General features: G+C 35.9%; 4 protein-coding genes and 1 non-coding gene across 5 annotated transcripts; 3 read left to right on the plus strand and 2 right to left on the minus strand.

Annotated features, from left to right (window-relative positions):
* The first annotated feature begins 3469 nt into the window (after positions 1-3469).
* On the plus strand, positions 3470-6293 carry LOC125209099 (dimethylnonatriene synthase-like). Its single transcript, XM_048108700.1, has 3 exons — positions 3470-4099; positions 5070-5385; positions 5451-6293. Exons 1-3 carry the CDS (start codon positions 3480-3482, stop codon positions 6078-6080), a joined length of 1566 nt encoding a protein of 521 aa, XP_047964657.1. The 5' UTR covers positions 3470-3479; the 3' UTR covers positions 6081-6293.
* A 535-nt stretch (positions 6294-6828) lies between these two features.
* Positions 6829-8503, plus strand: LOC125217027 (PLASMODESMATA CALLOSE-BINDING PROTEIN 3-like). Its single transcript, XM_048118849.1, has 4 exons — positions 6829-6913; positions 6988-7341; positions 7829-7952; positions 8082-8503. The coding sequence occupies exons 1-4, from the start codon at positions 6850-6852 to the stop codon at positions 8266-8268; spliced, it is 729 nt and encodes a 242-aa protein (XP_047974806.1). The 5' UTR covers positions 6829-6849; the 3' UTR covers positions 8269-8503.
* Positions 8504-8708: 205 nt separating this feature from the next.
* LOC125215718 (40S ribosomal protein S6) lies at positions 8709-10821 on the plus strand. Its single transcript, XM_048117239.1, has 6 exons — positions 8709-8837; positions 8954-9018; positions 9688-9745; positions 9843-9951; positions 10035-10307; positions 10405-10821. The coding sequence occupies exons 1-6, from the start codon at positions 8832-8834 to the stop codon at positions 10641-10643; spliced, it is 750 nt and encodes a 249-aa protein (XP_047973196.1). The 5' UTR covers positions 8709-8831; the 3' UTR covers positions 10644-10821.
* Positions 10822-10852: 31 nt separating this feature from the next.
* Positions 10853-12525, minus strand: LOC125215717 (peroxidase 17). Its single transcript, XM_048117238.1, has 3 exons — positions 12325-12525; positions 12042-12233; positions 10853-11572 (listed from the first exon to the last, which is right to left on the minus strand). Exons 1-3 carry the CDS (start codon positions 12523-12525, stop codon positions 10976-10978), a joined length of 990 nt encoding a protein of 329 aa, XP_047973195.1. The 3' UTR covers positions 10853-10975.
* A 2245-nt stretch (positions 12526-14770) lies between these two features.
* TRNAM-CAU lies at positions 14771-14842 on the minus strand. Its single transcript has one exon. It is a non-coding gene; the product is annotated as a tRNA-Met (tRNA).
* Between the last annotated feature and the right edge of the window lie 182 nt (positions 14843-15024).

Here is a 15024-nt window from a genome sequence, read left to right on the forward strand (position 1 = left end):
TAAGGCTAATAACGTTGAACTCAAATTTGCTCTTATCTCTATGGTTCGAAAAATCAATAATACGATGTGACCTTTTACGTTTTCTATGAGTACAAAATCTTGAATTAGATCAACATTTTGTTATCACAAATTGCTAGTACAAATACATAAATTACTTCCGATGAACTCTAACATCAACAGTTGCTACATCATATCAACAATCTTTTTGTAGATTCGATTCGATTCGATTCGATTAGTTTTTTAATGGAACTCTAACAATAATTACAGCTTTGAACTCAACCAAACTGTTAGATATTTAGATAGACTAATTAATTATTGGGTCTCAGTGGTGCACACCCAAACTCCATATTCAGTATGATATTGTCTGCTTTGGGCAAAGCCCTCACGGTTTTGCTCTTGGGGTACTCCCCAAAAGGCCTCATACTAATGGAGTTGGGGTAGCCATTATATATGCTTGCAACTCTTGTTCATTCTTCGATGTGGAATATGGTTTGCTCCCTTTCATTAATGATCACTGAGATCAGTTTTGAGCTCAATTTCATAAAGTACTTGCGATGAACTACCGTTAAAAGGAATAGACGTTCACGGAGTTAGATTCTAATCAAATATTTGTAATTGATACGTTTTTTTTACATTACTTATCTATATATTACAATTGTAATCCTATACAAGAGGATGTCTCGTTTGGAATGTCAATCGGGGCAATCCATCTAGTTACGGATCAGCCCTATTTGCATACTAATCAGATGTGGACATGCTATGAATCTATGACCTGAAATCTAAACGGTAGGATTTCGGGCCGATGCGGGCCAATATTCAACAAGCGGGGTCCACATCCGTGGGTGCTAGCGAGGTGTAAACCACGAGTCGAAGCGTCATGCTGTTAAAATAAAGACGATAAAGAGCAGAGGTAAGGAAAAAGTCAATGGTTCAAGCAGTGCGACATCACACCATATGATCCAATGGATTGTGGAACTCCTAAAAAATTTGTATTTGCAGTTAAGTTATATTTCAGATTTGTTTAGTTTTATTTAGGTATTGGAAGTTTAATTTTTTAATAAATTCACATTTTAGTTAATTTATAAAATTAATTTAATTGAAATATATAATAAAATAAATAAATACTCCCTCCGTCCCACGTTACTTGAGTCACTTCTTTTTTGCACTCGTTTTGAAAAAATAATAATAAATAGTTAAAGTGGAGAAAAAATAAAGTAAAAAAGAGAATACTATAGTTAAGACTCTTCTCTACATTATTCTCTCTCTTATTTTTCTTTCTCTCTACTTTAACTATTTATTATTATCTTTTCAAAACGAGTACAAAAAAGAAATGACTCAAGTAACTTGGGACAGAGGGAGTAAGAAATAAATAATGGTCAAGCAAGACTTGTTCTAGTTACGTAGCTAAGTTTGGATCTCTCCGTCGTCGCTTTTGACCGTTAGTACTGTATATTTTAGATTTTAGATATCTAAGTACTTTGCATTTTTTATTTTAGTTTCAAATATTTAATGTGGTTTGCACTATTGCATTTATATATTTTATTAATCTCAATTACTTCAATTATCGTTTTCAGGTAGTTTGCATATTTATATTTTTTAATATATCAGGTTGTAATGGTATGCATTTTTAATGCATTTTAATCTTATCTTAGTTATATTCTTAATGCTCTAATTTGGTATGAAACTTAGAAACTATGAATTTAAAAAATCTGCTCGTCGCTCTTTTTTTTTTTTAAAAAAAAAAATATAGATTAATAGATAGTTTTGTCTTTGTTGGTGTTGATATATTGTACGTTTATATGTGCAACTTAAAATTGCTAGTGTTTTTAATTTTTATCATGATGATGTAAACTCAATATTACGAGTGTATTTTCAGATTTTATAACTGTCGCAAATAACAGCTGTCAATTATTATTATAAACACATGTTATTTATGATGTTTCAATGTAATTATAATTATATTATAATGAGACATATTTTTCTTCGATAAGCTTCTATATTTTTATTCGATGTATGCGTATAAATCGTATACTATTATCGTACCATACAGTGATACAAATAATTGAAAGTTAAAACTGAAATGGGGTGTATATACACGACACGGTTCACAAAACGTTTATTTGAAACTAAATCACGTGGAATAGATTTGCATTATTGTAGACCATAATGAATGATTGATGTCTCATAATTATGCAGCGTACGACTTATTTTAAACCATATATTTATCAGCCCAGACTATTTAATCGTGTCTCATTAATTGTGAAAACACACCAAAAAATGTTAAAAATCGTGAACATTGAATAAGTAAAAGAAAACCACAAAAATGTTCTAAAATGAAAGACAAATTGCCGAAAAAACCATGAAATTTAGTTAAATACTGTGAAGTTGAGAAAATTGCAGTAACACTATTCCTAGATTCATATCACTAAATAAACTAGTTTGAGACCTTTTGGGAGTGACGCAAAAATAAATTTGTACGGGCTTAACCCAAAGCGGACACAGTCAACAATTCGAACAAGTGGTATCAGAGTTAGGTGTTTGAGTTGGGCCCGTAATGTCTCGACGTAAATAGACACAGATTTACGTGGTTCACCAACGTTGCGTTGGATTCGTCCACGGGCAGAAAAGGAGAACAGATTGTATTTAGATTGTTTTCGGATTATAGAACTATGCGCTCTACTTCTATATAAATAGGCAGACAGACTACGAGCTAGGCCCAATAAGACAAATAGGGCCTAAAACAGAAACATAGCATAGCGTCGGGCCCCCATTTGGCTAGCGGCAAACAATACAGATTCAGTCATACTAACACTATATATTTATAACTGATGGTAAATGATTTTTTGATAATTTTTGAAGCATCTTTAACATAAAAATTCACAAATAAATTTAATATAGTATAGATGGTAAAGAAATGAATTAAAGTTCTTTTATTATAGTATTAAACTATGTTATTTCTTGTACTCCATAAAGAGCATGTAATGTTTGATTATAATCTAAATTACAAAGTATAAAAAATAGCTATAAATTAGGGAGTACTACTATGTGAGGGAAAATAAAATGTCACAAGTGAAAAACGAAAAAACGTGAGGCTCGGGGGAAATGTACGCAAAAGTCGCTATTGAAGAATTCCCAACACAAAAAACGCAAGGCTAAGTGGAAAATCTAAAGAAAAGTCGCTGAGGAAGAATTCTATCACAAAAAAAATCTGTGTCATAGCCAATAAACTCCACGACACCGTTTCACTAACATTTATTAAATGCAATATTAGAAAATATCTGCAGAGTAGTAGTACCATTTATTTTAGACCATATGTTTATCATTCCCAACTACCAGATGATAGCGACACTAATTAATCAGTCACGTTAATTACAAAAATGTAAAAATTTGCAACAACTGAATAAGGAAATATTATACTCTATAAATAGAGAGCAATTAATTGCATAAATCTCATCCTCTAAAATCAAAATCTTGTTCCAATGGATTTCCTCTCTCTCACCACAAAAATCATTTTATCATTTCTACTATTACTATTCCCTTTAATAATAAAAACAATTTTATCTCACTTCAAATCTACTAATAATAGCAAATTAGTAGCAACTCCGCCGCAGCCGCCGGGCGCGTGGCCGTTGATAGGGCACCTCCACCTCCTCGACGGCCCGCGCCCGGTGGCGCGGGTGCTCGGGGCCATGGCGGACAGCCACGGCCCCGTGTTCTCCCTCCGCCTCGGCAGCCACCGCGGCGTGGTGGTGAGCAGCTGGGAGGCGATGAGGGAGTGCTTCACCACGAACGACCGCGTCTTCGCGACGCGGCCGAGCATCGCCGTGGGGAAGTACTTCTACGACGGGGCCAGCTTCGGGATGTCGCAGTACGGGCCCTACTGGCGCGACGTCCGGAAGATGGTCACCGTTGACCTCCTCACCGCACGCCGCCTCGACGACTTTGGCCACGTGCGGGTGGAGGAGGTCGACCGCTTCGCCGAGGATCTGTACTCGATGAGGCGGCCGGAGGAGGCGGTGGCGTTGAGTGAGCGGATTGAGCTCTTGACGTTCAATATCATCCTGAGAATGCTAGTTGGGAAAAGGTTCTCGTTTACAAAGTAAGTAATTTGAAAACTTTAGATAATTTCATGTTTCAATTGTGAAAATATAAAATATGTAAAAATATACTCCCTCCGTCCAAAATTAGGAGTCTCGGTCACTTTTGCGCACTCGTTTTTATAAAAATGATACTCCCTCAATCCGCCATTAGGAGTCTCATTCATGAGCGGCACGAGTTTTAAGAAATGTTAAAAAAAGTGGGTGGAAAAAAGTTAGTGGAATAAGAGTCCCACTTATACATATTAGTTTTAAATGAAATGTGAGTGGAATGAGTTAGTGGAAGGTGAGATCCTATTACCATTTATGGTAAAAGTGAACCGGACTCTTATTCGCGGACGGATGGAGTAAAATAAATAGTTAAAGTGGAGAAATGATAAAGTTGAGAGTGAATAATGTTGAGAAGTGCAAAAATGACCGAGACTCCTGGCGGGCGGAGAGAGTAATTAAGAGAATTAATGAAGAAGAGTTGCGTGTTAATCTAGAATAAAAATTCAGTGCTCAAATTTTTTGTCTAATTGATACTAACAATTGCATTGTAGATGTGATTAGTTGGACATGATAGTATATAGGACTACAACTATAAATTTTTAGGACCACAAAATTTTATGACCACAAAAGTTGTAGGACATCCGAAGTCATTAGTTGTGGGGTTACACAAAATATGTCAATGTAAAATAGTGACATAATTTCTTTTTTTTTTTTCCAGGTGATGTCCCACTTAAAATAATATTTCTGAAAATAGAATATAATTTTTTACTTTTTTTTTTAAAGGTAACACACTAAATAACACAACATAGTTTTTTGTGCTCAAAAAGAAATATTTCGCTTTGAATAAATGAGACGAAAGGAGTAACAAAGTCAAACTCTCAATCTTTCAATTATGAATTCACTAGTGTGACAAGTCCATTTTAATTTACTAGTATCTTGCTTCAATATCCCAATTTTAACTAATAAGGTTTGCTCCTATAGAGAATCTCATCACAAAAATGGAGAATTTCAAGAAGCCATAAAGAAAGCATTGTACCTCGGTGGAGTGTTCGTTTTTTCTGATGCAATCCCATCCCTTGAATGGTTGGATATTGGAGGATACATCAAAAGCATGAAACAAACATACAAGGAAATAGACCATGTTCTTGAGGGTTGGGTTCAAGAAAGAATTCACACAAGAAAGCAAAATAATGATCAAAGTGTCTCAGATTTCATGGAAGTGATGTTGAATAGTATGGAGGAGAATGAGATGGTACATGGTTACACAAGGGAAACTGTCATCAAGGCCACAATTCTTGTAAGTGATATTTTTCAATTATGTTATCCACTATCATTTAACTAATATTTTAATTTTAAATTCAGATGCTGATCATGACGGGGTCCGAAAGCACATCAGAGACGATAATATGGGCAATCTCGTTGCTCCTAAGCAATCCCCATACCATAAAACTGGCCCAAGACGAAATCGATAAAATTGTGGGTAGAGACAGATTTGTGCAAGAATCCGATATCAACAACCTCCCCTACCTACAAGCAATCTTCAAAGAAACCCTAAGGTTGTACCCACCTGGCCCTTTATCAGGGCCCCGCGAGGCTCTTGAGGACTGTCGCATCGGCAAATATCATATCCCAAAAGGTACACGTTTGGTTGCTAATCTATGGAAGTTGCATCGGGATCCGAATGTTTGGTCCAACCCGGAGGAATTTAGGCCTGAGAGATTCTTAAACGAGAAAAGTCAGGTGCATTTTAAAGGACAATGTTTTGAGTTCATCCCGTTTAGCTCGGGACGGAGAATGTGCCCTGGGATGACGTTCGGGATACAAGTTATACAACTAACCCTAGCTCGTTTGCTCCAAGGTTTCGACTTGTCGATGCCAGATGGGGAGACGGTTGACATGAGTGAAGGGTTGGGAATTGCTCTCCCTAAATTGAAGCCTCTTGATGTTGTCATGACTCCTAGGCTTTCTCCAAAGTTATACCAAAGTTTCTAATTGTGGCATAAACGGAAAATGGTTAGAGACTTCCAAAGACCGTCCATCAATATGCTTACCATCTCCCCTAGTGCCCAAGCTCGCCCGAGGCGCCACATCGTGCCACCTCGTCGTATGCGAGATTATGTTTAGTTATTTCTTGTAATATAATTTGTGTAATGAATATAATCGAGTTAAGCATAGTCATAAACTTTGATTCTGGTTTTCTTTGTAGATTATTTTTTGAGTAAAAAAAAAAGAATTAGAACAAAACAAGGTTAGTAAATACTTTATATATAAATAAGAACCTTGTCTTGTATGGGCACCCTTGTCTTTTATTGTGCCTCTCAACAATTTTCTCCCAACATAAGAGGGAAAGTTAAAAAGAAAGATTGTATAGTAGTAGTTGATTCATTTTTAAAATAAAAATTGAGTTTTGAATAAAAAAACTAAACCGTTTATATTGGCACATCTTCTCTCTCCTCCCTATCTCTCATGCTTTTTCGACCAGATACTGTGTAACAGTGAAAGACAAATTAAAGAAAGAAAAAAGCATTAGATCTAGTACATCACATTAATACATAAACTGAACTGCACATTTGCTTCCCTATTTAGGCATCAAGTTTTCCCACAACACAAATTCCTCCTTCCTTAAGTTTTCTTACATTCTCTCTTCACTACAAGAAATTGATGATTCTTTCCCCCCCCCTTTATTCTATATAAACCCCACCAAGCCAATGGAGGTAGCTTCTCCATTCAGCCACCTCAATCCCACCTTAAAATTGCTTCCATGGATCCAAAAATAGTCCATCACAAAATGCTGTTTTTACTATGTTTTCTCCTCTTCATGTCAGGTACAACATTTGCCATTTCTTGATCTTTTTTAAGAAAAAAAAGACATGACAACATGAAACTGTTTTTTTTTTAGCCACAAAGGGTGCAGAGAAAGCACCAATAAAGCCATTTAATAAACCGGCCTTTCGAGAGGTGCGGAGGGACGACATGCCCGGGGTGAACCCAGCAGCGACTGGGCAGTCGGGCGGAGGGGCTTGGTGCGTAGCCAACCCCTCGGTCTCGCTGACGGCTATGCAAGTTGCTTTGGACTATGCTTGTGGGTATGGCGGAACAGATTGTTCCGCCATACAACCAAACGGGGCGTGCTGGGAGCCAAACACTGTGGCTGACCACGCCTCGTATGCTTTTAATGACTACTACCGGAGGAATCCCGTCGCTACGAGCTGTGTGTTCGGAGGGGCCGCACGGATCACCAACACTGATCCAAGTAAGATGAATTAATCTTGACTTTGTGATAACAATACAAGCTAGAAAATTTCTTATATACGTTAGTAGTGAGTATTATTATATCTGATAAAAGAATAATTCAAAATTTGTTTAGATAGGAAATATATGATCGAACATGCATATTAATTTGTGTAACAATGATTCTATATCCGCTATTAGGTAAAGCTTGATTCTAAATCCGTTACTAAATAAAGCTAGAAAATCTCTGATTAAAGTACTACTATTATTTTATTTTACCTAAGAAATTATATTGTAACTGCACTAACATATGACATTGCGTTCTTTTATATGTATTAATTAATTAAAGTTAAATCATAATTATCTAAAGCTTAATCTTATAATATAGTCCATTTATCTTAGGTTGTATTCTCTTATCACCATTAATAACTTAAACTGAAATATTCGTTGATTATTAATTATAGTTCAATATCTAACATAGTCTATGTATCTTCATCATATTGTCTCAGGTCACGGCAGCTGTCGCTTCCCAGCAGCTAGCACCACCCCGACGACACCTCCTCCCGCCCCCATGACGCCTCCACCGGCCCTTATGGCGCCTCCAGCCACACCCACGGCCCTACCACCACCTAGGTAAGCCACCAAGTTCATATATACAACCCAATATTTTGTAACAACAAAATCATCGTAGTTGAGTTATATTTATTCAATTAACAAATATGAGAGACTTAGATTATGCCTAATTTTTTTTGCAAATTCCAGTCCAACAACGACCTTCGACCCTTACGCCCCGGGCGGGGACAGTGGTGACGGTACACAACCAACAGACGGCGACTATGGGCCAACGGGCGAGCCCAACTCCGCAGGGACAACATCAACCAGCCTTATTATGCTAATAATCACCATCACTTGCCTAGTGATGCCACTTGACATGGCTAGCCACATCTAACGTGCGAAAATCATCGTCGAATCGCCATTGATCACTTCGGAATGACAAGGCACAACCGCAAAGACAAGCAAAAATTTTGAGGCAGAAGATATTGCAACGACCACAAACAAGCCAAGGCCTTGAACAAATTGTGATAAAATAGACAGAAAAAAGATTAGTTAGTTTGTTTAATAGATATAAGTATGTGCAGTTAATAAAGTAATTTCATGAAATGTATTCGTAATAATTTGGAGCATCGGAAATATGATAGCTTCTTATAACTGCTAAAAATTTTAGAAAACAAAAAGATTTTCCAAACCTCTAATATCTCCTTAAGTCAAGTATATTTATTTATATTGATAAATCACATATTCATAAAATAAAATTTAATAAATTAATTTTCAAATGTCATTAAAAATAAATATAGCTAACGTTATTGAAAAATTACAAGCCCAAAATCAATTCTAATTAGAACTAAATGGGCTGGGCTTTGAGCCTTTATAAATGAAATGCGCCTTCTTCTAAACCCTAATCGCAGGCTGAGCGTTTCAAATTAGCAGATTTTCTCCGCAGCCTCCGCGAAGATGAAGGTTCTCTACGATTTCGAGTTCATGAATTTCTTGAATCTCTCCGTGATTTTGAAATTCTTGTGTGAGTTTTCTCGTTTTTGTTTTGTTATTAAGTGATTTACTTTTTCGCTGTGTAGTTCAACATCGCAAACCCGACGACTGGATGCCAGAAGAAGCTGGAGATCGACGATGACCTCAAGCTGTAAGTGTTTTTTATTTAATTGATTCTGTTATTCCTCAATGCGTGATGACATAGAGCTTTTTGTTGATAGATGTGTTTGCGTCGGAATTCTAATGTTTGATTATTGCGATAATACAATTTCTATATATTGCTCGATGCTTGATTTGATACAATTTGATGATTTTGTTGAATCTCTCTGTGATAATGTTTGTTTAGCTAGATTGTAGCTGTGTGGCTTTTGCATCTTATCTCTCTTTTGTACAATTAATTACCCAAAAATATGCTATATGATAAATTTGAACTTGTATTGTAGGTTTTTATGTTAGTATGTCTTTCTTATACACATGAACACATGTTTATTATATAACTGTATTCTACATCAACTACTGCTCCAACAAGTACTGGTGCTTGAAATCAATTAATGGCATAGCTTGATTATGCGTCGATTCAAATAATATAGGTTGTATTGATTTTAGTTTTGTTTATAGAAGTTGTGTTCCTGAGCTTTGTGTAATTTAGCTAGTTAGTGTATAGAGTGTTATAATGTGAGACATCGATAAACTTAATGTTCTGTCTATGATTGCAGTCCTAATTGCGTTCCTGAGCTTTGTGTAATTTAGCTAGTTAGTGTATAGGAGTTATCAAGTGATATCAACATGGATAAACTTACTGTTCTGTCTATAATTGCAGTCGTGCTTTCTGGGACAAGAGGATCTCGCAGGAGGTCAATGGGGAAGCAATGGGTGATGTACGCCTCTTCTCCATTCAGCCATGTCCATTTTATTCATCAAATTAGACTTTTTTATTCATGACCTTGTGTTTACCTTGTGGATTGATTATTTCAGGAGTTCAAGGGTTACGTCTTCAAGATCATGGGAGGTTGCGACAAGCAAGGTTTCCCCATGAAGCAGGGAGTGCTGACTACTGGCCGTGTCAGGCTTCTGTTGCATAGAGGTCTGTGATGATTGTTTTAATATATACTTGCTGTAATTACTTTTCCCACACTGTGTACAAGAGCTAACATGATTATTCATCAGGAACTCCTTGCTTCCGTGGTTATGGAAGAAGAACTGGGGAGAGGAGAAGGAAGTCTGTCCGTGGGTGCATTGTTAGCCCCGATCTCTCTGTCTTGAATCTGGTGATTGTCAAGAAGGGTGACAACGAGCTTCCCGGACTCACTGATACCGAGAAGCCAAGGATGAGAGGCCCCAAGAGGGCTTCAAAGATCCGCAAGCTGTTTAACCTTAACAAGGAGGATGATGTGAGGAAGTATGTTAACACTTACCGCCGAACTTTCACCACCAAAGCAGGTAACTTCTTTCACCACTTGTCATATGTATTGCGCACACTAACCTTACCCATGGCATCATCTTACGTTTAAATTGTGAATTGTGTGTCCTTAAACAGGCAAGGAAGTGAGCAAGGCACCTAAGATTCAGAGGCTTGTCACTCCCTTGACATTGCAGAGAAAGAGAGCTAGAATCGCTGACAAGAAGAAGAGGATCGCCAAGGCCAAGACAGAAGCTGCTGAGTACCAGAAGCTTCTTGCGACCCGCATGAAGGAACAGAGGGATAGGAGAAGCGAGAGTTTGGCCAAGAAGAGGTCTAAGTTGTCTGCTGCAACAAAACTATCAGCTGCTGCATAATCGACACCTTCTGCGTTTATGCTTCTGAATCTGCTCATGTCTTCTCAGAACTGATTGAGTTTTAGATAATTTTGAATCTTTTGCCGAATGTTACAAAACCATGAGTTTTGCCTATTTTGTTTTGGATAAATTTTGAGATGATACTATTTTCTTTGAATTTCATGAGCAGCTTTTTATATTCGAGTAATCAAATCTTATTTCATCTATATTCTTGAATTCAAGTTATTGGTGTCCAACAATGTTCATATATCTACAATTGTTACTACTGTAGCACTTCTTAAACAAGATTTTATATATAATTCAATGCCAATAACAATGTTTATTTATAAATCTCATTTTGTTTTCACTAATTGATCATCAGAAACGCCATTAACAACCCTGCAGTTCCTCCTAATCTCTCCAGGCTTCCCACTCTGCAAGTCTCCCAACTTTATCATCCCTTCCACCAATGCCTCGAAAAACCTCTTCTCATTCTTGCTGAAGATCTCGACATACTTCCTCGTCTCTGGCAATGACGTCAGTGTCTGATCCGAATTCAGAAACCCTCTCCCCCGGACGAGGTCCTTGAAATACTGGTTGTCGAATCTCTGAGGCGTCGCATCCAAGTCTCCAGTGACCTCCTCATCTCCCCCCTGCGGACAGAGCCGGCTGAGCTCAGCCCAGTATTGGGGGTCCATGGCGGGGTCGGGCAGGCCCGACCCTGACTGGTTGTAGAGCCTGAAGACTATAGAAAAGCACCTTCCTTGGCCAATGGAGTGGGTTCCAGAAAGGGCCACCAAATCTTGCACAGAGAGATTGAATTTGGTGAAGAGAGCTATGAGAGATGTTGCATTTGTCCTTGGACTTGGCATTATATCATTTGAATCTTCTTGGCTTGCTGTTAAGCTGTCTTGCCTTCCTAACTTCACCTCCCATTTCGGCCCACCACTCTGAAATATTTATTAGTAGATTTGATTAGATAATTAAAATTTCTACGTAGATACCTTTATTCCCTTTAACAAACGACGAAAATTTCTTTTTCGATTATCTCTATCCCGATGAGCTTAAACCACGTGATCTGTAAACGACAAAAATTTCTCTTTTAATTATCTTTATCCCAATGAGCTTAAAACCAATGATCTTATTCTTATATGACTCGAATGAGTCCTTAAATATCTATCCTGACGAGCCCTTATCCCTATTCCAGTGTCTATAGATTTAACTATAAACATTAAAATCGTAAGAAATGTCAATCTTCAATGAGGCATTCTTAAACTTGAGGCGAATAAATGAATTTTTTTTCCGCATTTAATTAACTCTAATAATCGAACAAAAAAAAAATCGAGAAATGAATTTTTTTTCCGCGTTTAATTAACTCTAATAATCGAACAAAAAAAGAGAAAGAAAGAGTAAAGTTACCAAGAAAACAGCATCTCGGGCAGCCATGATGAGAATATCAGCACAAGAAACAATCCCCGGACAAGACACCTCCAACGCATCCTTAATCTCGTCGACAACTTCAAACGATCTCAACGAGTTTATGTTCGACAGCGCCGCCTTCTCCCCTGCCATTTCCGGCGTTTCATCCAACAGCACCGATCCATCACAGCCCTACAACAAAACAATCAAAAAACAAACAAGCTCATCAATCAAACAATCATCTCTCTTCAAAGAATTTTGAATGAATTAGTAAGATTTTTACATTGACGAAGCAATCGTGGAACTGCAATCGCATCACGGAGGCCGCAGCCCTGGCTTCTCTCGCCATGGCCCTGCCAACGACGCCGCGCACCGTCGTTTCGGCGCCCGGGCAACTCTCCGAGTAGAAGCTCTGCCGGAGGAGAGCGCCCTCGGCGGAGCTCAGGAGGACGAGGAAGAGAAGTAGGAGGATGGGATCAGACATTCTTTTTTAGTAGTCTTACTAAGATTGTAGTAGTAGTTGTTTTATAGGGAGTTTTCACTTTATAATGTTGGGGTAATTTGTCCATAAATTTGTAAAATATTATTGGATTTTGTATGCTAGCTTTAGTATTTGCCTATAAATTATAAAAATATTTACTTTTATAAATTTTCAACTAAATTATTGATTTGTAAATTCTGATGGTAACGTAAATTGATGACTTATTTATGTGGCATTATTGGACGCCAACCAAAATGACTTGACATTTTAGACAACGTAACAATGTGGTATTACATTAATCTATAATAGAGTTAAAATTTTGATTGGTTGTAAAACTAGAGCAAACCAATCATTTAGTAATTTATAGACTAGTTTAGAGTTGGTATGTAAAATCAGAATTTGGTAAAGTTTAGAAATATAAATCTAAATGCAACTTTTTATTCTTATTAATATTTTTTTTGTGAAGTGTTTAAGGGTTAATTGTTGACAAACTTTAATGTTTCAGTTATTATCTTGGTCACGCCATAAGTTAAAAAATCATTCGTAACAGTTATGAAGTTTAGATTTGTTTTCAGGGCGAAAAATATCAGTTTGTTCATGTATGTAAACAATGTCATATTCTTTATGAATTGTACGATGTCGTTTTAAGTTACTAGCACTAGTGTTCACGTATGATTTCTTAGTTGCGTCGATGAATTACAAAATAGTCTAAACTTTATTTTTTCCAACTATTAAATATTTTTTAATAGAGGGGTAGAACTTTATTTTTTCCAACTATTTTTTAATAGAGGGGTAGATGCAAATTTCATGTAATTTATCATTGCTTTAATAAGAAATGGATGCTATCTTTTGTTTTGTTTGAGGGATATAAGTTTTACTAGTACTTAGATGAGTTAATTTTGTATCTACTCGCTGAGCTGTATATGTCTTGTTGTTTTCTTCATTCAGTTTTATCGATTATCTACATACTCCATACATCGAATATTGGCTTTTGGGATATTTTGAAATTTTCATATTTCTCCATTTTCGGTTAGTTTTTTTGTAAATAGTGTGTGTGTTGGAATATGTGAGACAAAAGGGGAGTGTGTTTTTTGCGTGGGCAGAAAGCTGCATCCACTGCGGCAAACATGATGATGGGACCCAGGCCTAATATAAAAATATTCGACACTTATTTATTTGTTTTCATTTATCTTATATTCTTTTGATTTAATTCGACACTTATTTATTTGTTTTCCAAAAGCAAATATAAAAGTAATATTTCAATTATTTAGAATGTATACATCTACATAAAAAAATCAAGTTATATTCAATGAATTTGTGGTATAGATGAAAATAATATTTTCAGTTCATATTTGAGAATTCTAAATTTATTTAATGTCAATTTTATAATTATATGGCTATTTCATTTTCTAGATACGTCATTTTTTCTTATTTTATGATTAATACTATCTTTGAGTTACAAAATAGAATCTTTAGAACTTCAATTTTTAAAGTAAGTTTAATACTTCATTTGTTTTGAGTTCAAGATAAGCTTTACTAACAAAATCAAGTGAACACTTTTTAACGCATTAACAACTGTAACGCATAATGCTTTTATGGCTAGAGTACGTAGATATCTAACAACTACTTTTACAAAGAGAAAAAGATTTATGCTTTTACATCTACAGCTATAACGAATGAGCATTATGGAACATTCTAGAGCTATAATACAATTTTTCTTATTTTACACTACCCTCGCAAGCTTCGTCATATAATAAGAGTCATATTTAGTGATCTCTCACTGATTTTAAAAGGTTAAGAAAAGCGGGTTGAATAAGTTATTGGTTTATGTGAGTGTAATAAATTAATGGAACGTGAGGCTTAATTATTACCATTTATGGTAAATTAAAGTGAAACGTGACTTTTATTTTGGGACAGACCAATGATAAAATGTGAATTTTACCGTGTGACAAATGTAGTATAATTTACGACTGTGGAGTAATTAAAATGATATAAAATTTGTAATAATGTATTTTCTCTCTATGATTAAAATTACATAATTTCAAAAGTATAGTAACTAAAATTCTAAAATTATAATTTAAAAGAAATGGTTGAAATAAATAAACAAAAAAGAAGGTTTTTATTAATTTGAATATAGTACAATTACATACCCTCTCTCTTCTAGCAAAAAAACATTATAGGTGAATTAATTGTACATCTATAACCTATGAGTGAAAAATTATGTGCTAGGAAGCTTGCATCTGAAATATATCAGAGCCAGGTTTCGATCCTGGGACCTGTGGGTTATGGGCCCACCACGCTTCCGCTGCGCCACTCTGATCAATTGATGTTCATATTCTGTAATATATTTATTTGATAGGTATTTTACGCACTGAAATCTATTTCAAGAAATTTTTAGCGAATTCAAAATATATTAAATATATTTATAATTCCAGTTTTCTTTGAAGTATACCTATTATTTTGAGTTTTTGTTAGATCATAGTACTATAAGCTAAATTAAGA

This window comes from Salvia hispanica, chromosome 3 (assembly GCF_023119035.1).
Source record: "Salvia hispanica cultivar TCC Black 2014 chromosome 3, UniMelb_Shisp_WGS_1.0, whole genome shotgun sequence".
Taxonomy (NCBI): Eukaryota; Viridiplantae; Streptophyta; class Magnoliopsida; order Lamiales; family Lamiaceae; genus Salvia; species Salvia hispanica.